The sequence below is a fragment of the Canis lupus genome, chromosome 14, assembly GCF_003254725.2.
Source record: "Canis lupus dingo isolate Sandy chromosome 14, ASM325472v2, whole genome shotgun sequence".
NCBI lineage: Eukaryota > Metazoa > Chordata > Mammalia > Carnivora > Canidae > Canis > Canis lupus.
Genome location: NC_064256.1, coordinates 35,265,580 through 35,291,036, shown reverse-complemented (window position 1 = coordinate 35,291,036; position 25,457 = coordinate 35,265,580). Strand labels below are relative to the sequence as shown.

General features: G+C 34.7%; 1 protein-coding gene across 2 annotated transcripts in view; it reads right to left on the bottom strand.

Moving 5' to 3' along the window:
• Positions 1 to 25,457, bottom strand: part of SP4 (Sp4 transcription factor) — a 77,452-nt gene that overhangs the window by 20,903 nt on the left and 31,092 nt on the right. The window contains exons 4-5 of one of the 2 annotated variants that reach the window (XM_025464335.3): positions 12,019 to 12,247; positions 4,252 to 4,451 (exon numbers count right to left, since the gene is read on the bottom strand). In XM_025464335.3, the coding sequence (XP_025320120.1) occupies positions 4,252 to 4,451; positions 12,019 to 12,247 (429 nt within the window). The remainder of the gene's footprint in view (positions 1 to 4,251; positions 4,452 to 12,018; positions 12,248 to 25,457) is intronic. The other variant, XM_049093697.1, reaches the window with a different exon arrangement.

Genomic DNA, 25,457 nt, shown 5'->3' with positions numbered 1-25,457 from the left:
TTATCAAGGAAATGCAAATCAGAACTCCAATGAGCTATCACCTCACAACTGTCAGAACGACTGGTATCAAAAAAAACAAAAAATAATTGTTGGTGAGGATGTAGAAAAAGGAATCTGCATGTACTGTTGGCAGGAATGTACTGTGGAAGCCACTATGGAATATAATATGGAAATTCCTTAACAAATTAGAATAAAAATTCCATACAATTCAGTAATTCCTCTTCTGAGAAGAAAGCACTAATTTGAAAAGCCCTATGTATCCCTATGTTTACTGCAGTGTTATTTACAATAGCCAAGATCTGGAAGCAACCCCAGTATCCTCTGACAGATAAATGGATAGAGAAGATGTGGTATATAGGACAGTGGAGTATTACTAAGCCATTAAAAAAAGAATAAAATCTTGCCTTCTTGCAAAAGAGGGATGATAGGAGGCATTATGCTAAGTGAAGTAAGTTACACCGAAGACAAATACCACAGGATTTCACTTAAATGTGGTATCTAAAGAACAAAACAACAAACACAAAACAAAAAGTGACTCATAAATCCAGAGAACAAACTGGTTGTTGCCAGAAGGAAGTGGGGTGGAGAGATGGGCAAAATAGGTGATGGGAAGGAATTAAAAGGCACAAACTTATGGTTATAAAATGAGTATGTCACAGGGATGTAAAGTACAGCACAAAGAATACAGTCATAACTTTGTACAGTGACAGATGCAATCACTTATTGTGGTGAGCATTTCATAATGTATACAGAATGTCAAATCACTGTGTTGTACACCTAAAACTAACATATGTCAACTAAAATTTAAAACTAATTTTAAAAAGCAATCCCCTTAGCATTGTAACCACTTTATGATTTAATTTTTTTGATAGATTTTATTTATTTTTTGAAGTAAGCTCAACGTGAGGCTTAAACTCACAACCCTAAGATTAAGAGTTGTGTGCTCTACTGACTGAGCTAGCCAGGTGCCCCTATGATTATGCATTCCTTTGGAAACTAAAAAAAAAAATGTTTTTCCAAAAAGCAAAAAAACAAACAAAAACAAACAAACAAAAAACCCCACTATTTTCAGTAATCAATAAAAGTAACTCATATATTCATTCATATTAAGGTACTGAGTTTCTACTTAGCGTAGTGGTTGGCCTTTAAATAAAACATCGTTCTTAAAATGAATGGCCAAGGCTTTCAACTTAACATATTAAATGCTTAATCAACACTTATTCATTTCAAAAGATATTGTTTCATATTCTCTTCAAAAACTTTAATACGGGGATCCCTGGGTGGCTCAGCAGTTTAGCGCCTGCCTTTGGCCCAGGGCGTGATCCTGGAGTCCCGGGATCGAGTCCCATATCGGGCTCCCTGCATGGAGCCTGCTTCTCCCTCTGCCTGTGTCTCTACCTCTCTCTCTCTCTCTCTCTCTCTCTCTCTCGTGAATAAATAAAATCTAAAAAACAAAAACAAAAACAAAAAACTTTAATACTTAGAAGTTACTATAATCGGTCACTAAAAGTAACAGCAGCATACTGATTTAAGCTTAACAGTTTTCAATGTAACGTTTAATTACAAAATTTTGTATATAATGTATTCAAGAGGTCTGGAACACTGAAAGTAAGCTTAAAATACATTAAATTCTGAATTATTCAGGCTAGTAGATTATAATGATGTGAATCTTTTTTTTTAAATAGAAAATATGCCTCCAAACCATTAATAATTTGGTTTTGAAGTATATGAGTATATAAACCCTTAGATAAATTTGTTTTTATATATCTCTTGGATTGTGGATATGTGATAAGAGAGGCTTTAGAGACTCATATTTCTCAAATAAAATGATAAAATCACAATGTGAGGTTCCAAATCAAAGAAAGGGGCAATTTTTCTTGGCTTCCCTAACTTGTCCCACTGCTAATCCAGAGCAGAAATACTGTATCCTATCATACTGATATTAACAGCAGAGCATTTTTTTAAAACAGACATCAACACAGTTATGGGATTAATCACACTATGTATGTATGTATGCCAGTATCAATGGTGAGGTGGCATTATTAGAAGCTCCAATGCAATACCATATGGGAACCTTTAAAAAATTTTTTTAACTAAAATTCTTAGTTTTAGCATTATGCTAACTAAGGGATTCAGCCAGTATACTAAGACTCATCTGCCTACTAATTTATGTACATATCAAACTAAACTTTTAATAAATTTAACAACTATTTTTTGTTCTCTGAGACTATTTTCTAATCTGTAAAATGGAGCTAATATCTATCTCACAGTGTTACTGTTAGAATCAAAGGAGATTATTTATTTGAAACATGTGATGTATGGTAGCTGATCAATACACGTCAATTCTATTTCCTCTTCTCTCTCCCATGTACCTTGGTATAAGTTCAGGGGTAAAGTCTAATTTGAAAGATTATCCCAACTATTAATTTATTCAACAATTAAATACTGAAACTCAAATGTGTATCAGACATATTCTAAGTAGAGAGGGTAGTGGTTCTATGTAAAACTTAGAAAAAGGGACAAAACCCACAAAAAAAACCCACTTTAAAGCATTAGAAGAAAATGTTTTTAAAAACTTTATGATCTTGAGGAGTGCCTAGGTGGCTCACTCAGTTAAGCATCTACCTTTGGTCAGGTCATAATCTCAAGATTTTAGGATTGAGCTCTGTGTCGGGCTCCCTGCTCAGCAAGGAGTCTGCTTCTCCCTCTCCCTCTGCCTCCCTCAACACCCTGCTTGTGCTCTCTCCCATATACTTGCGCTCGCTCGCTCTCTCTTGCTCTCAAATAAATAAAATCTTAACAGAAACAAACAATTTTATGATCTTAGGATAGGAGAGTATTTCATTAAAAATAAGAAAAGCAAAGGACAAAAGAAAAAAACATATCTGACTAAATAAAAATGTAAAATATCCATGTGACATAAAATAGCAAAAAGATAAAGACTAGCAATATAGGAAGAAATTTTAACATATAAATCAGTAAGAAAAAGGAAAACAACCCAAAAGAAAACTGAGCAAGGAAATAATCAACAGAAAAAGAAATATAAATAACCAACAAACATAAAAAGACGCTTAATCTCATGGATAGCCAGGAAAACGACTACTTAAAAAAATGAGAAACCATTTTAGATTTACAAAAATGTTTTTTCTTTTAAGCAGTAAGAGTATTTATCTATTTTTTAAAGTAGGCTCCACACCCAAAGTGGGGCTTGAACTCATCACCCTGAGATCTAGTTACATGTTCTACTGACTGAGCCAACTGGGTGCCCCACACCGACAATTTTCAAAAGCTAACACTACTGAATATTGGTGAACATATGGCAAAATGGAAACTCTCAGTTACTGCTAGTGAAGCAGAGATAGTAACAGCAACTCTTTAGAATTCTCCATGGTCCAATAATTCTACTTCACATACATGTTCACTGTATTTTCACAGTAACAAAGTTTGTGACAGCAAAAAATCTAATGATGATTTAAGTAGTAGAAGGAATGGATTAATACAGTATGGCAGAGTCATATTAACAGAATACTAAGTAGCAGTTAAAAGTACTACAAACCTATATACATATACTTATATGTACACATATATACTCAATACATCTTAAAACAATGATAACTGAATTATGGTATTATACCATTTATGTAAAATTTCTAAACACGTAAAACCAATATTTTACATATACATCCATGAACAGTATATATAAGAGTATTAAAGCTGTACTAACAACTTACAGTGTAAATTCATGGTAGCTATTGTCTTTGAGAGGACAAAGATGATGTCAAATTTATATAATTTGTCTTAAAAAATAACAAATATATTAACAGCTGTAAACTCTAAATGAGAAGTATATATTTGTTACATTATTCCTTACACTTTAGTCTTTTTTTCTAAATTGTAAAAAACCCAAAAAAATAACAAAGGTCACCAATAACATCATAATTATACTCTCTTCACCTATTTAAATACTGCAAAAACTAATATACATGAATTCAACAAGCTAATACAAAATAATCAAATGGAATGAATATATTTCATGTTACGTACTTATGCTGATAAACCTTACAAAAAGTAGAATAAAACATATCTCGGAAATGAGGTAAAAATTTTTTATCTTAAACATCTCATAAAATCACTAAAGTGAATTGTCTTTAATTTGCATATTTCCAATTTCATAGCTAAACTATCCTACAATTTTCAACTGAACACTAAAAAATTAGTAAAATGTACAAGCCCTAAAATAAGCCAACTAACCTGTATGGGTTCTTCTATGTCTCTGAAGCTCATCACTCCTTGTGAATCTTTTGCCACAAAACATCCAGTTGCATACAAAAGGTCTTTCTCCAGTATGCCAGCGAAGATGTGCTCGGAGGTGAGATGTTTTGCCATAAACTTTTCCACATCCTTCAATATGACAGATATGCTGTTTCTTTTTTCCTGGTTCATTACTGCCTCTAACAAAAACAAGAGCCAAACATTAATTACATCCCAAACACCAAGCTTATAATTATGAAAAAAAGGGGGGGGGGGGATGAGGATCAAGGTTCTTAAAGGATGCATTTCTAAATGGGTTTTAAAACTCATGATGCCACAACTGTAGTTAAGAATCAGAAAATTTTCAATTAAAAAAAGAGTTATGTACTAAACTCAAAACTAATATGAAAACATGTTTATCTCACAAAATTCATGTTCTACCATGGACTTCATGTTCCTTCCCTAATAGGCTCTCTTCCCTTGGGAAAAAAAAGTCTCTAAGCTTTTCAAGACGCTTGAAATTCTTCTCTAAAGAGCCAAAGAATGATAATCCCCATTTAAAAGAGTAAGGTTCAGAGTTTCACTTCCAGCAAGACAGCATGAAGAGCTCCATGGGTCCACTCCCCAGTGAAAATTATAAAACAAAAAAACAAACAAATACCATCTACAGTCTCTGGAAACGGTTCTATGAGCACACAGCACATAAATAAATAGATACTCAATAAAATAAGTGTAAAAATAGTGAAAGTCTATGGTATTTGAACTAAAACCCAACCCTCTATCCCTCTGCCTCGTCACCTCCCTTGACATAGAAACACTCTAGACTGATACAGCCAAGGAAAGGGTTCCCTTTTCTCACCCCCCAATTGGAGGGATATCTCCCCAGGAAGGGGGAAGATGTCAGCATTTTTCATTCTACCCCCACTTATCTGTTGCTGAGGCTAAGTTCCAGGCAAGTATGGCTGACAGGTAGGGAACTCTTTTCTATCCAAATCCAACTCGAGAGACTCCAGCTCTACCTTGGATAGGGCACGATGAGAATACTGCAGGACAGATAATCCTTGACTCAGCTCATTTGCCGGGCATACATCAGAACTTCTAAGCCAGCAGAAGCAAGCCAAGAAAACCTGAGGCTACTGCTGCTCCCCTGCCACCAAAACTCCGCTCCTAGAACAAGGATGCTCCTCAAAGAATGTACCAGTATCCCAACCCCAAGTTCAAGAGCCATAACAAAGAGATCTTGGCCAGTGAGGAAGCACAGCATAAAAGAGAACTCCAAATCTCTTCCCAAAGGAATCAAATTCATTTGCAAACACAGTGTGAAAAAGTTTGAGCCTAAGGGCACTCTTAAAAACAGTGGAGTCTACTGCAAAACACAATTGGGAGGAGACTAACAGATATACTGGAGAAACAGGCAAAACTATAGGCTGACTAGGTTGTCAGAAAGACCCGAGGAAAGAGGCAACTGGAGTAGCTCTCCAAAGTCAGAATAAATCTCAAACACAGACCTGTTGATCTAGTCCTTAGGAAGAATCTGATTAGATCAGTCTGTAATACAGGTTACAGGGCATTTTGCAAACAATGAAACAATCAGCTAACAATTAGGAGAGTTTAACAGCTGGGTGTGGTCAGGGACAGGACAAAGATCCCTGCACAAACCACTGTCATCCAGGGTCACTAAGCATACCCAATTCTACAACCACTGAGGAGCAACATGCTTCATGCTGCAGTTCACCAAAATAACCCAGTCAGTCACTACATAAGCAAGCAAACAATAAGTCAGGAGTGGGGAAAGGCAGGGGAGCAGTACTAAGTGTTGCTACAATACATTATACCATCCAGTTTCCAAAAAAAATATGAAACATGCCAAAAATAAAATAGGGGAATATGACCCATACACTCAAAAACAAACAAACAAACAAAAAGAAAACAAGCAAGTGAAACTGTGAGAGCAAAGAGATTAACAAGACTTCAAAGTAGCCATTAATAAATATGTTTAAAGAACTAAAGAACACCATGATTAAAGAAGCAAAGTATAATAACAATGTCACATCAAACAGAAAATATCGGTGAAGAGTTACAAGTGATTAAAAAAAAACAATAGGCAATTGTGGAGACAAGAAGTACAAGTGAAATGAAAAATTCACTAGAGGGAATCAAGAGAAGAAAGAAATAGCAAAATTCAAGATAGATCAATAGAGATTATGCAATCCAAAAACAGACAAGAACAAGAACAAAGGAAAATGAACAAGGTGCCTGAGAAATGTGGGACACCAAAGTCTGAGTGAGGGAAGCAGAGAGATGAGGGAAAAAGGGAGGAGAAAAGGCAGTGGAAAAAATATTAACTTATTGAAAAACATGGATCTATACATACAATATTGCAAGCAGTATAACTTCACAGATCCACAAACACCTCATATACTGAAAATCCTGAAACCCAAAGACAAAGTCTTGAAAGCTGCAAAGGAAAAACAACTTGTCACTTACAAGGGAACTGCGGTAAAAGAACTACTTCTCAGCAGAACAATGGAGGTCAAAAGACAGAATGAAAACATGTGCAAAGTACTCGAGAAAAAAACTGAAACAACACGACTCTATCCAGCAAAACTGCCTTTCAAAAATAAAGGTGAAATACAGATATTCCCAGATAAACAAACACAGAGAATTTGTTTTGAGCAGACCTGCTTTGCAAGAAACTAGACTAAAGAAGTTCTTCAGGTTGCATCAACTGAACCCAGAAAGTAATTCAAAAGCACACAAAGAAACAAAAGAGCACTAGCGAGGGTAATTATATAATTATAGAGGACAGTGTAAGTGCATATTTCTTGTCTTACATGATTTAAAAAATAATTTTATAAAACAGTAAGTGTAAAATGTATTGTCAAGCCCATAATATTATAGAAATGTAATCTATTTAACACATTTGCAGTAAGAGCACAAAGCAGGGAGGTGGGAGCAAAGTTGTAGTGGGATAAGAAAATGATGCCAGAAAGGAACTCAAATATGAGGAACAAATACAGAGAACTAGGATAAAATTAACAAAGCAAAAGTTATATATACTTGCTCATCTTCTCTCAACTCCCCCCCCCCCCCAAACATCAGACGTGAAAACACTTTAAAACGAGGCCCTGGCAACCTCCAAATTATTCTTGGTGACCCTGAAATCCCTCTGGTCTCTCAATTTCTTTAAATGACAACATTATATAAAGCAATAATTTATAACAATGTACTGTTGGATCTGTAACACTTGCAGACATAATATGTATTATAACAATTTATATAATATGCAATAATAACATCACAAAAGGAAGCAAAAGGAAACAGACCTATAAAAAATAACATATCACTGGAATTAAGTTAATAAACTTTAAGCTGATTATGATAAGATATATATGGTAAGGCCAAGAACAGTTACTAAAGTAACTCAAAATAATACAGTGAAAAAAATCATTAACAAAATTAAAATGCTACTTTACAAATTAAAGTGCTATATTTGCTTAATGCAAAAGAGAGCAGTAAAGGAAGAGAGAAACAAAAAGACATGAGACACAAAAAACAAAAAGCAAAATGAAACACACAAATTCAACTATATCAATATCAAATGTAAATGGATCATACAATCCAATCAAAAGACAGATTTTGTCAGATTAGATTTGAAAAAAAAAAAAACAAAACCAAAAGGGGCATCTGAATGGCTCAGTCAGTCAAACATCCAGCTGACTCTTGGTTTTGGCTAAGGTCATGATCTCATGGGTCATGGGACTGAACCAGCATCAAGCCCTGTACTCAGCAGGGATGCAGGGAGTCTGCTTGAAGATTATCTCCCTCTGCTCCTCCCCCTACTCTCTTTCTAATAAACCAATCTCAAGAAAAATACAACAAACAAAAAAAACCAATATCCAACTACATGCTGTCTACAGGTGACATAGTTGACATTCAAAGACAGAAAGATACAGGGAGATTTAAAGCCAATCAATTAGGCAAAAAAGCAACAAGGAAACAAGACTTGATAAACTTGACCTAACAGACAACCACAAAATACTCCATCAAATGGTAGCAAAATATACATTCTTCTTAAATGCACATAAAATGTTCTCCAAGATAAGCCACACACTAGGCCATGAAACAAACCTCAATGAAAAACAAATAACAGTGAACATGAGACTAGAAATCAATTATAGAGGAAAGTGTAAAATTCACAGATACCTAGAAATTAAACAATACACCAGTGGGTCAAAACCAGTGGGTCAAAAAAGAAATCCAAACGGAAAGCAGGAAATGAAGATACAACATACCAAAATTTAAGGGATACATAGAAATAAGCAATACCTACAGAGAAATTTTTAGCTCTAAATGCCTACATTAATAAAGATCTTAAATCAATAACCTAACCTTCCATCTTAAGACAATGGAAAAAGCAAATTAAATCTAAAATAAAGCAAACAGAAGGAAGGAAATAATAAAGAACAGAGCAGGAACTAATGAAATAGAGAATACAGAAACAACAGAGAAAAATCAATGAAACCAAAAGCTGATGTGACTTGATTTTTGAGAAGGTCTACAAAACTGAACAAGCCTTTAGGTAGACTGACCAAGAAAAAAAGAGAAGAAAAAAATTACTAGACTCTGAAATGAAAGAAGACTCATTACCAACCTTACAGAAATAAAATAAAAAAAATTATAAAAGTATACCAAGAATAATTGTATGCCAATTACTTAAATAACTTAGATGAGGTGGATAAATTCCTCAAAAGATACGAAGTATCAAAACTGACTCAAGAACACTCAGAAAAAAAACCTTAACAGTAAAGAGACTGAGTTAGTAGTCAAAAATATTACAGAAGAAAAAGCCCAGGCACTAGATAGTTTCACTGGTGAATTCCACAAAACATTTAAAGCATTATTATCAGTTCTTCACAAACTTTTTCAAAAAATAAGACTGGAGGGAACACTTCCCAACTCATCCTATGAGGCCATATTACCCTTACCAAAAGCAAACAGACGTAAGAAAACTGAACAGTTCTCTCTCATGAACAGAGATGCAAAAATCCTTAACAAAATATTAGCAAATTGAATATAACAACATATTTAAAGAATTATATGCCACGACTAAGTCAGATTTATTCCACAAATGCAAAAGTACTTTAACATCTGACAAGTAATTAATATAACACATCATACTGATAAAGAACAGAAACTATGTGATCACCTCAACGGATGCAGAAAACCATTTGAAACAATCCAACACCCTTTCATGACAAAAACACAATGAAGCAAGAATAGAAGGGAGCTTTCTTATTTAAGGGCATATGTGAAAAGCTCAGAGCTAATATCATACTTAATGGTGGAAGATTGGGCATTTTTCCCTAAGATCAGAAACAAAACAAGGATGTCCACTCTTGCCACTTCTATTCAATGTTACACTATAGGTTCTGGACAGAACAATTAGGTTAAATAGAGATAAAAGTCATCCAGAGTGGAGAGGATGAAGTAAAACTATCTCTATCTGACATGATCTTACATATATAAAAACCCTAATGAATCCATTAAAAAAAAAAAAAAGAGTTCAGTAAGGCTGCAGGATACAAGATCAATAAACAAAAGTTAACTGTATTTCTATGCACTTGCAATGAACAATAAAAAAAAGGTTCCATTTACAAGAGGATCAAAAAGAATAAAATACTTAGGAACAAATTAACAAAAGTGTAAAACTTATACTCTGAAAACTACAAAACAGTGTCAAAAGAAATCAGATCTCTAAATAAACAGAAAAACACATACCATGAATAAGGATCAGAACACAATACTGTTGTCAATATTTCTTAAGCTAATCTAAAGATTCCGTACACCTCCATCAGAATCCCACCTGTCTTCTTTGTAGAAACTGACAAGCTAATTCTAAAATTCACAAAGAATTGCAAGTGTCTTTGGCATTATCAAGAAAGTAAAAAGAGAACTCTCAGAATTGGAGAAAAAATTAGCAAATTGTGTATCTGATAAGGAACTTTTATCCAGAATATATAAAGAGCTATTACAATTTAACTTTAAAAACTAATTTAAAATGGGCAAAAGATCTTAAAAAAAAAAGACACCTGGGTGGCTCAGCAGTTGAGCATCTGCCTTCGGCCCAGGGCATGATTATCCTGAAGTCCTGGGATCAAGTCCTACATGGCTCCCTGCGTGGAACCTGCTTCTCTCTCTGCCTGCGTCTCTGCCTCTCTCTGTGTGTGTCTCACGAATGGATAAATAAAATCTTTAAAAAAAAAAATTGATTCACTCATTTTAGAGACAGCAAGCAGGCGGAGGAGCAGAGGGAGAGAAATCTTCAAGCAGACTCCCTCGCTGAGTGTGGAGCTCTACATGGGGCTCAATCCCAGGACTCTTGAGATCATGACCTGAACAGAAATTAAGAGTTGCCTGCTAAACCAAATAAACTACCCAGGCGTCTCTCTCTTTTTTTTTTTTTTTATTTTAAGATAAATGGGCAAAAGATCTCCACAGACATTTGTCCAAAAAAGATATACAAATGGTCAATAAGCACATAAAAACACACTTAACTAATGAAGTCATCAGGAAAATGCAAATTAAAACCATACTGAGATACACTTCACACACATTAAAAAAGCTATAAACACGGGATCCCTGGGTGGCACAGCAGTTTGGCGCCTGCCTTTGGCCCAGGGTGTGATCCTGGAGACCCGGGATCGAATCCCACGTCGGGCTCCCGGTGCATGGAGCCTGCTTCTCCCTCTGCCTACGTCTCTGCCTCTCTCTCTCTCTCTGTGTGACTATCATAAATAAATAAAAAAAATTTTTAAAAAAAATTTAAAAAAAAAAGCTATAAACAGAAAGCCAAATTATAACAAGTGTTTGCAACAAGTAGAACTTTCTCATACACTACTGGTGGTAATGTAAAATGGTATAGCTATGGAAAATAAGCAGTTCCTTAAATGGTTAGACTTAAAGTTACTATATGGATCATTAATTCCATTCCTAGGTATACATTTAATAGAAATGAAAACCTGTGTCCACACCAAAATCTGTACAAAAATGTTTATAAGCAGCATTGTAGCCAAAAGGTGGAAAAATTCCAAGTATCCACCAACTGATAAATAAATGGATAAGTAAAATACTGTGTATCCATATAATGGAATGATATTAATTCATTTAAAAAAATGAAGTACCAATACCTAATACATGCTATAACATGGATAAACCTTAAAAACATTATGTTACATAAATGAAACCAGGTGCAAAAAAATCACATAATTGCACGAGTCCATTTATATGCATGTCCAGAATGGCAAATGCATAATGACAGAAATGTGTTCAATGGTTGCCTAGAGCTGGGAGGACTGGAGGACAAAAGGGTGATGACTAAAAAATATAGGTGTTTCTTTTGGAGGTGATGAAAACGTTCTAAAATTGTGATGACAGATGCACAACTATGTGAATATACTAAAAACCAAGGAAAAGTACAATGAGTGAATTGTATGGTATGTGAATTTTGCATCAATAAAATTAAAGTTTTTACATAATTAATGAAACATGGAAACCATTTTTTTAAAAAGTATAAGCTATATGTTAGTAAACCACTAAAACTCCATTCTTTGACTAGCTCAATTTAATCCCTATCATAACAATATTGTATCTCCACTTCTGTGCTACAAAGCTAGTGACATTCTAGTGATCAAAGTACCAACCAATGACTTGGTTTTAACTATTTTATGCCATCCAGAGAGATAAAGTTGGTAACAGAGTATTTACCTTCCTTCTCCTTCCCTACAATTAGGACAGGAACAGGCAACTCTTCGAAGCCTCTTGCCAGGTTGTACCTCTTGATCAGAAGCTTGCTGGCCTTGCTGCAAATGCACTTGTGTGAGTTGGTCAGGACTAACAGCACCTATCGTTGCGTTAGCAATTCCTCCAACTGCTACAGTTACAGGAGCTATTGTGGCTTGTTGGACCTTTACTCCATCTTGTCCTTGCTGCTGACCTAAAAATTGGGGAGGGGGGGAAAGAGTATTATATTTTCTATTTCTAAAGAAAGGATTAAAAAAATTCCATATGGACATTTTAAAGCTACCATATTTGTTCTGATAGTTAATCTGTGTCAAATAAAATAGCAAAGGGACAATGATTTAATGATTTTTACTATGCAAATCCTCCTAAAATACAGTATTCTCATGTAAGTAGCTCAGGCTGCCTCTGTATCAGGTTTGTGGGACTACACATAAATCATTTAACCCTGTGGTGGCTTTAATTTCTCCATCTGTAAAATGAAGATAATAATACTTGCCACCTACCTACCTCACCAAAGTGCTGTGAGGATTCATGAGACATTATTTGAAAAGCACTGAGACCCTCAGATGAAAGATGCTATATCCATTTCCACAGTAAGCAATAGATCTCATTCACTCTAGAAAATACAGGAATGAAAACTAAACAAATGATTAAGTTTTATAGATATTTCTCATTCGTCCATACTTTAAGCAAACATCTCTTTATTGAGGAATCTTTTTTTAATTATACTGAGTTAAATAGTTTTTTAAAAAGTAAAACCATGATAATTACATACTATCACTATAATCATAAAACAGACGTTTAGGCAATTACTACTTTATTCACTCATGTTACGTAGCTTAGACTTACTTCACTTTTCAGGTTATACATACACCAACTTGGTTTCTTCACTTAGAGAAAACTATGATAAATAATATATAATATGACCCAAAAAAACATCTACTTTATCTATGGTTTAAATTGATCCTGAAGTGCATGTACCTTATAATGATCCTTCCTTTCAACATAGTACTTTCTCCACATCAGGTTTGGAATAGCAGAAAACACCAATTTATAAAGGAATGCTCCTACCACCAAGAATTGATGTAAGAATTAAACAAGTTAATTTACCCCTTACCACAGTGCCTGTCACAGAATTGTTAACTATTTGTTAGCTATTATTGCTATGAGTCTCCCCTGAGTTGGGTGGCAACACAAGAATAAAATATAGTAGCAGAAATAAACATGTGAGTATTGGGTGTAAAATAAAAGGGCTTATTTCAAAGCTGCATATATAGTACTTTAAACACACAGAGCTACCAAGAAAAGAATAAAAATTAGCGAGTGAGGAAAGAGTACACATTTTCCAAACAAAACTAAGCCTCTGATTCTCTCAGCCAACATCAATCTCATTCTCCTCTGTGTATTCAAAACACAGTAACTATAATACAAATGAAAAACATGTCTTTTGTATTGTTTTAATAAGGTCACATATTTTAGTTTTTTTCTGCTAAAATTTAAATTTCTGATCACCTTTGAATAAACATGCTGTGATAGGCAAAGCAATGCAAGTAGTCAGATGTAGTTAATTCATGTGCCATTCAATGACCATGCACTTGAATATCCTCAAGTTTCCTCATCTCTTAATAATTCTGACCTCCCTAAAATTCCTTTCCTCTATCTACTTCAGAGAGTTATCAAGATCAAGTAGATTTCCTAAAGAGTAAAGACTTTGTAAACTGTAAAACAATATGTATAGGCAAAGTATATTTCTTATGCCTTTATGTATCTTCTGAATGCTTAATTTTTTCAGCTGTTGTTCATACAACACTAGGTCTTTCCTTTCAGGCTGCAATGGTATTTAAGAGGTCCTTCATTACGTTAAAGTACTAGGAATTCCCAATCACTGGCTGATCATTCTCAGATCCCTTGACCACTTCCTAGATAGATTTTTAAACTCTTCACATTATGAACATTTGTCAATGCCTAAACAACTTGGCAAGTTATTTCCACGAAAAATATCAAGCCAATCATATTTGAATTTATATATTTAAGCCTGACAACTCTCTTGACTTCTTTACCTAGCTGTCCTAGACAGTTCGACATAGCTCAGTATTACTTTTCTTTCTTTTCCACTGCTACCAGTCAAGTATAAGCCACTAAATTCCTTACCAAGGCTTCCAGGCCCTGCTCAAGTTTAACCCTACCCTCTCAGACCTCATCATGTATTATCAATCTCTCCTCTGTTCACTCTACTCCTGACACACCGGCTTTTTTTTTTTTTTTTATTAGCCCTCAGACATATCACGCTCATTCCCTTCTTTGGGCCTCTGCACATCCTCTCCAGTCTAGGTGGCAATGTCTTGGCACTCAAATCTTTGCACAGCTGACTCCATAGTAATATTCAATTCTTTTTTTAAAAGATTTTATTTATTCATGAGAGACACAGAGAGAGGTAGAGACATGGGAAGAGGGAGAAGCAGGCTCTCTGCAGGGAACCTGATGTGAGACTCGATCCCAGGACCCTGGGATCATGACCTGAGCCGAAAGCAGCTACTCAACCACTGAGCCCCCTAGGTGACAGTAATATTCCTATCTAAATTTAAAACTCTCCTCTTTACAAATACCATTCCTGATCACATCATCTAAAATGGTACCCTTTAGTGTATTTCTGTATCATCACCAAGTTTTGTCTTACTGGGATTAAATTATCTTGTCCTTTTTAACTTTTTTCTGTCTTCGCCTCACTTTTGAATGTTAAGTGCCATGAGAACAGGGATCTTGCCTGTCATGTTCACTGCAGTCTCCAGGATGTGGAACACTACTCAACACACAGCAGCCACTCCATAACATAAGCTTAATAAAGGCATGTTTAAAAATTAATTCATCTTCAAAACCTGCTCCTACTAAATGTTTTTGTTTTGGCAAATACTAAGTACCACTCTCCTTATTAGCCACACTAAAACTTTAAAACATAAACTTTGAGGCTACTTTTCCTTTACCCATTAATTACATCCATATGATAGCCAAATTAAAGAGTGCATAAAAGCATAATAGCTCTTGCAGTCATCTTATCTTTCTGTTACCAGAAAGATTAAAAAAAAAACCAAAAAACTCTATTGTGTCCTGTTCTTTTTTACTTATTTATCAATAGAAGTGCTTCAAAAATATTACAAATTCTTTTAAAATAGTATAATGATTGTTTAATATTCCATTATACACATATACTATGCCTTACAAAACCATTACCCTAGTATTATACATTAACGTTCTTTTGAAACACTACAAGTAATCCATAAGCAACATAAGTATGAACAACCTGAACAAAAATATTTGTTCTTATTACTTCCAAGACATGGAGGCCTAGTGATCAATATAAGTAATACATACAACAGAAAGCGAACAGCTTTTGGAGTTAGCTAGACCTGAATTCAAATACCAGCTCCGTCACTTAGCTGTTTTGTGACTTTGGGTATTTTATGTACCTCTCAGAACTACAGTGTTTTTTTTTTGTTTGTTTGTTTTTAAAGATTTTATTTATTTGAGAGAGAGAGTGCATGAGCAAGGAGAGGGGCAGAGGGAAAGGCAGTTACACATACCCCCTCCCCCCACCGCTGAGCCAGGAGCCCAACAACTCAAGAATTGATCCCAGGACCCGGGACAACCTGAGCCGAAGGCATATGCCCAACTGAGTGAGCCACCCAGGCGTCCCCAGAACTTTAGTTTTCTTAACTTAAAATTGGGACAGCAGTACTTAGTGCAGGGGGGTGTAAAGAGTAAGTAAAATAACAGATATAAGACATCCAGTAAATATAAGATGATAGCTGCTATTGTGGAGGATAAAGGAAATGGAAGAGAGTTAAGAATGGCTTCAGGTTTTCAGTTTGGGCAGTGAAAAGGAGCTGGTTTAAGAGTGTGGGATAACCAGTCTGATTCCTAGAAACACTGTCTGTGAGATCTTTTGCACATGTCTCTTGCACAAGAGCTGCATTCACTTATACTTCCACTAGAAGTATACATGAGTACTTCTGCATTTCATGCACAAGAGAAATTCAGTAAGATTTAAAAAAAAATTAACAGACAAAAAAATTGGTATCTCATTGTGGTTTCTAACAGAAGTGATCCCCTACTCCTTTGATATTCTATGTATCATGAAGGTATAAGTCAATGCAATAAGATAAAGAAGTAACACTTCTATATGAGAAAAGAAATTCGAGAATATCAACAAATTATTAGAACTAAGACATTTATAGACAAGATCAACATAAAAATTAACAGCTTTTTTCTAGATCAGCAATAACTAATTCAAAGAAATAAAAGAAAGAATATTACATTTACAACAGCAACAATAACCATGAATACCCAAGAATCAATCTAATTAGAAATGTGCAGGGACACCTGGGTGGCTCAGCAGTTGAGTGTCTGCCTTCGGCTCAGGGTGTGATCCTGGGATCTGGGATCAAGTCCCACATCTGGCTCCCTGTGAGGAGCTTGCTTCTCCTTCTGCCTGTGTCTCTGCCTCTCTCTCTATCTCTCTCTCTGTCTCTCATGAATAAATAAATAAATCTTTAAAAAAAATTAGAAATGTGCAAGTCTCATATGTGGAGAAAGGGGAACCCTCTTACCCTGCTGGTGGGATTGCAAGCTGGTACAGCCACTCTGGAAAACAGTACAGAGGTTCCTTCAAGAAGTTAAAAACAGAGCTATCCAATGACCCAGCAATTGCACTACTAGGTATTTACCCCAAAGATACAAACATAATGATCTAAGGGGCACCTGCACCCCAATCTTTATAGCGGTAATGTCCATAACAGTCAAACTATGGGAAAAGCCCAGGTGTCCATTAACAGATGAATGGATAAAGAAGATGTGGTGTGTGTGTATATAACACACACACACAAAATGGGAGTATTACTCAGCTGTCAAAAAAATGAAATCTTGCCATTTGCAACATGGATGGAACCAGCCGTATTATGCTAAGCAAAGTAAGTCAATCAGAGAAGGACAACTACCACATGATTTCACTCATATGTAGAATTTAAGAAACAAAACAGGAGCATAGGAGAAGGGAGGGGAAAAATAAAACAAGACAAAATCAGAGTGGGAGACAAAAATAAGAGACCCTTAATCACAGGAAATAAATTAAGGGTTGCTGGAGGGTGGGGTGGAGAGATGGGCTAACTGGGTGATGGGCATTAAGGAAAGCACGGGATGTAATGAGCACTGGGTGTTATATACAACTAATGAATCACTGACCTCTACCTCTGGAACTAATAATACACTACATGTTAATTGAATTTAAGTAAATGTAAAAAAAAAGAAATGTGCAAGTCCTGAGGAAGAAGACATGAAGGACATAAAGCAAGACATGAAAAGAAATATACGTCCTTATTATAAATGTGTTAATTTCTCTAAAATCAACCCATATAAAGTAAACACAATCATAACAAATTTTCCACAAAACTCTACTAGCTGATCCAAGATGTGAAAAATCAGCCAAGACAATTTTAAAAAGGTAAACAGTAGAATAAAAATGTATTACAAATCTTAAGTAATTAAAAACAATGTAACAATGGCTCAGAAAAACCAGAATACAGGATCTAAAATAGATGCACATCTACATGAAATTTAAATATATAATAAAAATGACATCTAAAATTAGGGGGAAAAGAAGAAAATGATTTGTTTTGGCTTGGTATGCTTTGGAGTTGGGGGTGGGGTGAGGAATTTCAGATCTTAATCTTACACTATTTACAAAAGTAAAATGCAAACAGGTATTTTTAAAAAACCCAACTAAAAACAAAATTACAAACAAAAAATATTAGAAGAAAATGCAGAACTAAAGGGTTTTCTTAAATAAGATTCCAAAACAAAGAAAAATATTGATAAATTTGACCATTATTAGAATTTTATATTTCTTAAGACAAAGATACAACTTCATCTATGTAGCTCTACCTTTACCTAGATCAAAATCTGTGAAGTAATCCTTATTCTTGATTCCTTTCTCTCATACTTTATTCCCTATCCTGCTGAGTACTCCTTCAAAACAGATTCAGGATCTGAGCATTTCTCCACCACCTCCACTATTTGCACCTTAGTCCAAGCCTTTCTCCTGATTGATTACTACATAGTTAACTGCCACCACTGCCCTACTCTATCAATTCATTCTTAACAGAGTTCACAGAAAATGTCGCTTCTCTCTAAACTGCTACAGTGGCATCCTACTATATTCAAAGTAAATGCCAAAGGCCTTATAATCACCTACAAGGTCCTATATATAAATTGGCCACCCATCACCTCTTCAATCTCATCCTCTAGTTCACTCAACTTCAACCATGCTAACTTCTTTACCATCCCTTGATCATAGAAGGCATAATCCCAATTTACAGCTCTTAAACTCTTTCTGCCTAGAATGGTCCTTCCTCAGCACATGTATGTTCAATTTTCTCACTTCTTTCAAATCCTTATTCTAATACCACCTTCTCAATGTGTCCTATCTACCCTCACTGCTCTATTTGTAACAGTTTTGCCCCTCCCTCCCCAGCAATCCTGTTTTGCTTAACTTTACTTTTGCCAGACTGTGAAGATGAATACATTTTATCAGTGTTTAAAATAGTAAAAAATCAGCAACTACCTAAATAGCTATGAATTGCAGAATTCAGACAATAGCAATGTTGTGTAGTAGTTAAAAAGAATGTGAGAAATCTACATACAAACCTAAGACAGACCTCTAAAAAACATGACAGACCTCTAAAACAAAGTTCCTGATGTTTACGTTACAAATATTAGGTATTTCCTACAATGATATTCACGTATAATAAACAAACTGGAAAAGGTCTGAAAGGACATGTAACAAATTGATTAAGAGTGCTTACTTCTAAAAGAGGATTTGAAGAATGGAATGTAATCAGCAGGAGCCTTTTTAGCTTCACTTATATCAGTTGCACTTTTTTTTTTTAAACAGGAAAGTAAAAAAATAAAATAAAAAAAAATAAACAAGGAAAGTGTTTCCATGTATTACTAACATATTAAAGATCAACTTTAAAAGGAAAAAAAGTTGACAATTCATAAACCCAATATAGCATTTCATTATTACTTTTATTTGCATTTTTAAAAATTCCTAATGGAGTTGAAATGTTTAGAGGCCATTTGAATCCTCTTACGCATTCACACCTTTGCCATTTATCTACTAGGACTCAAGTCTTTCTTTTTGTGTGGTTCTATTTATTAAGGACCTTTGTCTTATGCCTTATTTGTTGAAAATATTTTATATAAGTTGCAACCACACACACTAAAGCCAAAGGAAATATGGCCTGGTTGATTCCCGTGAAGTCGGCTATAAATGACATTTTAAAAAATTAACATTTAAACATAATAGGAACATGAGGGGAAAGGAGAAATAACAAAAAATGAAGGTACAATCTTCGTGTCCACTTCCTTCAACTATTACTGATTTGATTCTTTCAGCATTTCATACCAAACCTTTGAGGCAAATAGGACCGTCATTAATATTACCATATTATTGATAAGAAAACAGAGTCAAGATAATCCAACTGGCCCTTGCTTCTTGTGTGGAAAACAATGTTTTACATGTTTTTTTCTTACATAGTGAGTACTAGGTAACATTACTGTGTAGGTAAAACAGACCCACAAATCTGAAAAACAAAGGGAACTATTTATCTTTTAAAAAATTAACCCAACTACCAATTCACTGAAAATCATCTACTTTGTAAAGCAACAGGTTCATGATGCTATTTTAGGTATATGTGTTTCACAGTTGTATTTTTTATACATAGACTAGGAATAACGTTTATCTCCTAGAACTGAACAGGAAAAACAAAACTGTTTATTTCTATAACATAAAACTTGTCATGGAGGGCCAGGGGGACTTCTCATTCTTCTGAATAATACTAAAATGAGTCTTAACTCAGCCTATTTAGGTTTATTTCCTCTAAAGATTAAACTTGACATCTCCCTAAACAGAACTAAGGGCCTCTTAGACATAGGAAAGAATATGTCTCTGTACATTTCAAATGATTTTCAATAATATACTATGAAATAGAAGTTGGTTTGCTTTACACTGACTTAAAACAGACAAGGAGAATGTATATTCCTAAACATAAAAAGATAACCAGGTATGTCTCAGGCTGGAAGACAAAGAGGAGAAATGGGAAGTGAACGCTAATATGCCTGGGGTTTCTTTATGAGGTTATGAAAATATCTTTAAAATTAGATTGTGGTGATAGTTGCATAACTCTGTAAACATACTAAAAACCACTGAATGTAATCTTTAACTGGCTGTACTGTATACAAATCATACCTCAATAAAACTATTCTAGAACGGAATGGGGGTGAGGGAGTATGGATAACTGGGAAAAAAAAATCTACTTTTTGTTGGTTCTAAATTTCCTCAAACTAGTGGTTCTCAACTAGAGGTAATTTTGTCTTCCGGGAGTATTTGGCAATGTCTGGAAATATTCTGGGTAGTCACAATTTGAGGGATTACTGGTATTTAGCAAGGAGAGGGCAGGGATGCTGCTAAACACCTTACAATATATAGGACAAAGATCCAAATTGAATATCTGGCCTAAAATGGCAATAGAACTGAGGCTAAAACAAAACTCTGACTAAACTGAGCTCCCAAATAACTACCGTTCATGGCTCTCATATGTTCATATCATTATAAACTATAACAAAAACTGAAATTATGAAAAGTTAGAATATATTTGTATGATACTCATAAAAACTATTAAAAAACTACATGAGTCTTCATAAAAAACAGAAATCACATGACTCTGAATTAAAGCCCTTGCAAAGAGAGTAATATAAATTTGGGAATGGGCTTTGACAGCTTTGACAGATAATGACTTGGATAGATTCCATAGCACAGTGGCAATACAAAGAATAATACACTAAGCTTGGAAATTAAGCCCATTAATTGCAAAATACTTCTTTATTTAAGAGCTATAACAAGTGTGTTCTACAGAAGAACTATAACGAGAATATTAAGAAATAACTTGTTGTTCTCTACATTCTTTAAATGAAGATGAACCATATGAGCCAATGACTTCTGAGACTATTTGCACATAATGGAACACATGGAGGGGTGGGAATTAACTGATATAACAATGTATGGAACACATTAACACAATATCCCCAATATGATAAATACTCAAAGAATGTTAACTTCAATACATTTGAAATTGCATGATTTATTAAGTACAAATAACTTACTTAATAACAGCCATTCAAATTTGTGTAGTCTTAGATCTTTAAATGGGACCCTAGGGTACAAGTGAGATTTACTCATTCAACAAACATTTCCTGAGTACCTGCTATGTGCTTAACACTGCTGGGTAAATAAAAATGAATAAGATCTAACCTGAAATTCTCACCTGTAGGGGAGACAATTATAATATGTACAATAAAAAGCATAAAATAAGTAGTACAGAAGAAAGGAATTCACTGTCCAGAAGAAACATGAAGGCTCCATGAAGAGAAAAAAAAACCAATGACTGGTAAGAATAAAGCCAAGTAGGAAGGCCATGGGAAGAGCACATTTAAAAGTATAATTCCGCATACTGCCAGAGATTAAAGTTCCAGAAGTGAGGAGCTAAAAAGAGAGTTGGAAGGATAGATGAGGAAGGACCTTATTTAATTTCTTAAAACAGTGACTTTTGGGGGTGCGTGAGAAGTGGATTCTTATTAAGGTTATCATTCAAACAATAGATGCCATATAATACTTAGGTTTACTCAATTTACAAAATGGCCAGAACTGTACTCAAATAGTTTACACTTATACTTTGTCATCTAATGCTCTATCCTAAGGTTCTGAGGGGTTATATAAACTTCGCTATTACATAGCAAAGCCAAAGTGTGAACCTAGGTCAGTCTAAATCCGATGCCCTCTACTCCTCTTCTATAGACTATAACATCCTCCGTAGGAATCCGGGATATTGTTTGGGCTCTGGAGGCAATACAGTAATAAATGGTTTTAAGTAGGAAATTAATGGGTTCAAATTCACAATTAAATTATAGATACAACACTGCCAATTGTTCTGAATTGAACAGAGTATGGAAGTTCTATTCATTTTTAAATAAGACCTGAAGAAGATCTATCATATCCTCTACATTACATTATAGACATGATTAAATCTGTGTGCTAATATGACCTTTACTCAGATTAAACAGGAAAGTTGCTTTGACCGAAAATATGCATAAATTTAAGATGTAGGGTTTTCATTATCTTTTATTAAAAAATGACTAGGTCAAACTTGGTTTACAGGCCAAATATTTCTTAAATTAAGGATCAGAAATTCAAGAATGTCTAATACACAGTGGCTGTATTTCTAGAATAAGTATCTCAGAAGTATACATAGGCAAAACCTGCCTATCAATTCCAATTCTTTTTTTTTTTTTTCAATTCCAATTCTTGAAAACATTGCTCTTTTTGATCCTCAAACTAGGAAGGAAAGGCAACTCTAGTCATGAGGCATAGTAGGTGGTACTTAAACTTTTTTCTACTCATTTGAAGGCCTAGAGAAGTTGCATTATTCATGAAGAGCAGATGTGGGCAATGAAAAGTATATGGGGGCATTTTTTTTTTTATGTTAGCCTGATACCTGCCCAAATTCAAGAAAGTGTAAGGAAGAACTAACATATTCCTAACAAAATGAGTATACTTAGGAAGGACATCTAAGCAGAATTAAGCACAGAGAATACTGATTTTAAGAAAACAAACGCCAGCGGGCTCCAAACTTTATTATATAACCCCATCAGTAAAAATACCTTAACTTCACAACTTTATATATTTATTCATAACTTACATGTATAAGTGCATATCAATGCATACATTATAAGATATACAAAGATTTTGATTAGAAAAATAAACTCTAATACCTTCCTACTTTCAGTTTTGGAGATCAATGTCTTTCAAAACAACATGAATAAGACATAAACAGAGAAGTACTAAAAAACAAAACCCAGCTAGACACATAACTGCTAAAAGCTCACATCAAGTCTGCTTAAAACTCACTGTATTGATACGGTTTGAGATGGTTATGATTTGCTTTGGAGATCTATCTAAAATGCTTAAGGAAAAAAAAAAAACAGTGCACCATGAATACACAGAACAAATCTGGTGGTTGCCAGAAGGGAGGCAAGTGGAGACACTGGCAAAATAGGTGAAGGATAGTGGCAGGTACAGGCTTCTAGTTATAGAATAAGTAAGTCATGAGACTGAAAGGTAGGGCATAGGGAATATAGTCAATGGCATTGTAAAAGTGTCGTATGGTGACAGATGGTACCTAGTTGAAGTGAGCATAACAATGTATACAGTTACCTAGAGAACTGTAGGAATATATATGAGAACTGAAACTAATATAATGTTGTGTGTCAAATATACTTCAAAATATAAGTAAATAATAAAAGCAGCCCAGCCATCACAGGAGAGTGTGCATTTCCCCAAAATGTCTCATCAATATTTGAGGACACTGCTAAAAAAAACACCAGCACATAAAATTGTTTCTGGTAAGAAGAAACATTAGATTAAAACAGCAATTGTGAAAATAATTTTTACTACAGAATTTCACATGCAGCATTATAACTAAAGTTTAATTTTAAGAAGTCCCTCTTAAGGAAATCTAATGACATTTTTTAATGTTTGTTATAGAAAATGGGAAAAAGTAAACAGAAGAATTTATCACTATTTATTTAGAATGATCATATTAAAAAAAAACACTAACTGGAAGGCAACAATATCCTAGTTATTAGATGTAGAAAGATGAACTCTGTATTAATGGATACAGCTTCAATCACAAGGAAAATCATAACCACGACAGGCATCATGTTAAGCACTTTCACATATTTCACACATAACCTGCTGAGACAGGTTATTACTCCAAAAGACTATCTACCCCCTAATGCTCCAATTCCATGCTCACCAATTATTTCTGATTATTAGTTGGTTTCTCAGGTACCCTGACAACAGGAATAGAATATTAACAGCATTCCAGTAATTGGGAACATTTATCTCTTAGCTAATATTAGAAAGAAAAAACAGTATTCTAGTTTATAAATCAGCCTCTTATCAATCCTGATTTTATAAATCAATTTCTCTAGGATCTGTACTGAAAACCAGTTCTTGAAATTTCAAAGCTACAAACTAAATCATAGCCTCTTCTATCACAGAACACCTTAGGAAGCCATATTCTAAAAGAGGAAAAGTACCTAATCATCTTAACTACAAATAATTACACACGTACACTCTCTTCAATAATGCAATAATAATAAATTATTTTAAAGGCAGGCTGACAACTTTTAAAGTTTATATGAGCAAGTATAAATAGTATGCAAATTATGCAAAAACATACAAAATACATATTGAGTCATAAGGATTCCATGTGCCTATATAAGAACTTTGGGAAAATAATGGTAGAGGACCCCCAAATTAATGCCCCAGGGACTGGAATATCCTAGTGTCATGAGAAAGTTAATAGAACTCTCTAACTGCCTAATTTTAAAAATATGACACTGGTTTTTAAATAAAGTTAAGTATTTAAGTGTGTCCCACTCATTTCCTAAAGTCCGTGTTCCACAGACTCCCTTATATATTTTCTTATACTTAACTTGCAGCAGTATTGTTCCTACAATCCACCACTGATAATGATTTTTTAATGATGTAAACATCTGATGTTGCTTTGTAATAAAAATTCACATTTTCCTCTAAAATTACTCGATTACAGAATACTATTAGGCAGTTTTCAGGGTTACAAATTAATAACTGGCACATAAACCAAAGGACTCAATTTGTATTTTCCTCTTCATAATTTAGAAGGATGACACACAAATAATACAACGTATAAAGCAGCTCCACTTCATGTACTCAGGTCAATTTACTATAGTAAATGTTTACTGAGTGCTTCCCATAAGTGAGGGAGTAAGCAAGGCAGGAGTTGGGGAGCAAAGCTCACTGAAAACAAAGACATACACTTGTCTTTGACTCCTAATTATTTCTATTTATTCTGGCCTTAATGCAGATTAAGGGTCAACTCTTTTTTATTTTTATTTTTTTAAGATTTTATTTATTTCTTCATGAGAGACATGGGGCGGGGGGGGGGGGGGGGGAGAGATAGAGGCAGGCAGAGACCCAGGCAGAGGGAGAAGCAGGCTCCATACAGGGAGCCCAACGTGGGACTCGATCCCGGGTCTCCAGGATCAGGCCCTGGGCTGAAGGCAGCGCTAAACCGCTGAGCCACCTGGGCTGCGCTTTTTTTATTAATTTTAATTTTTTGTAATAGGGTCAACTCTTTTCAACTCTTTGTCTACACAGGGGGGATTGTACATTATAGAAACCCTTCCCAGGAGGCAAAAAACTGACCCAGAAGAATATGAAGGTCTCCTTTAAAATTGCAATATTAAAAAAA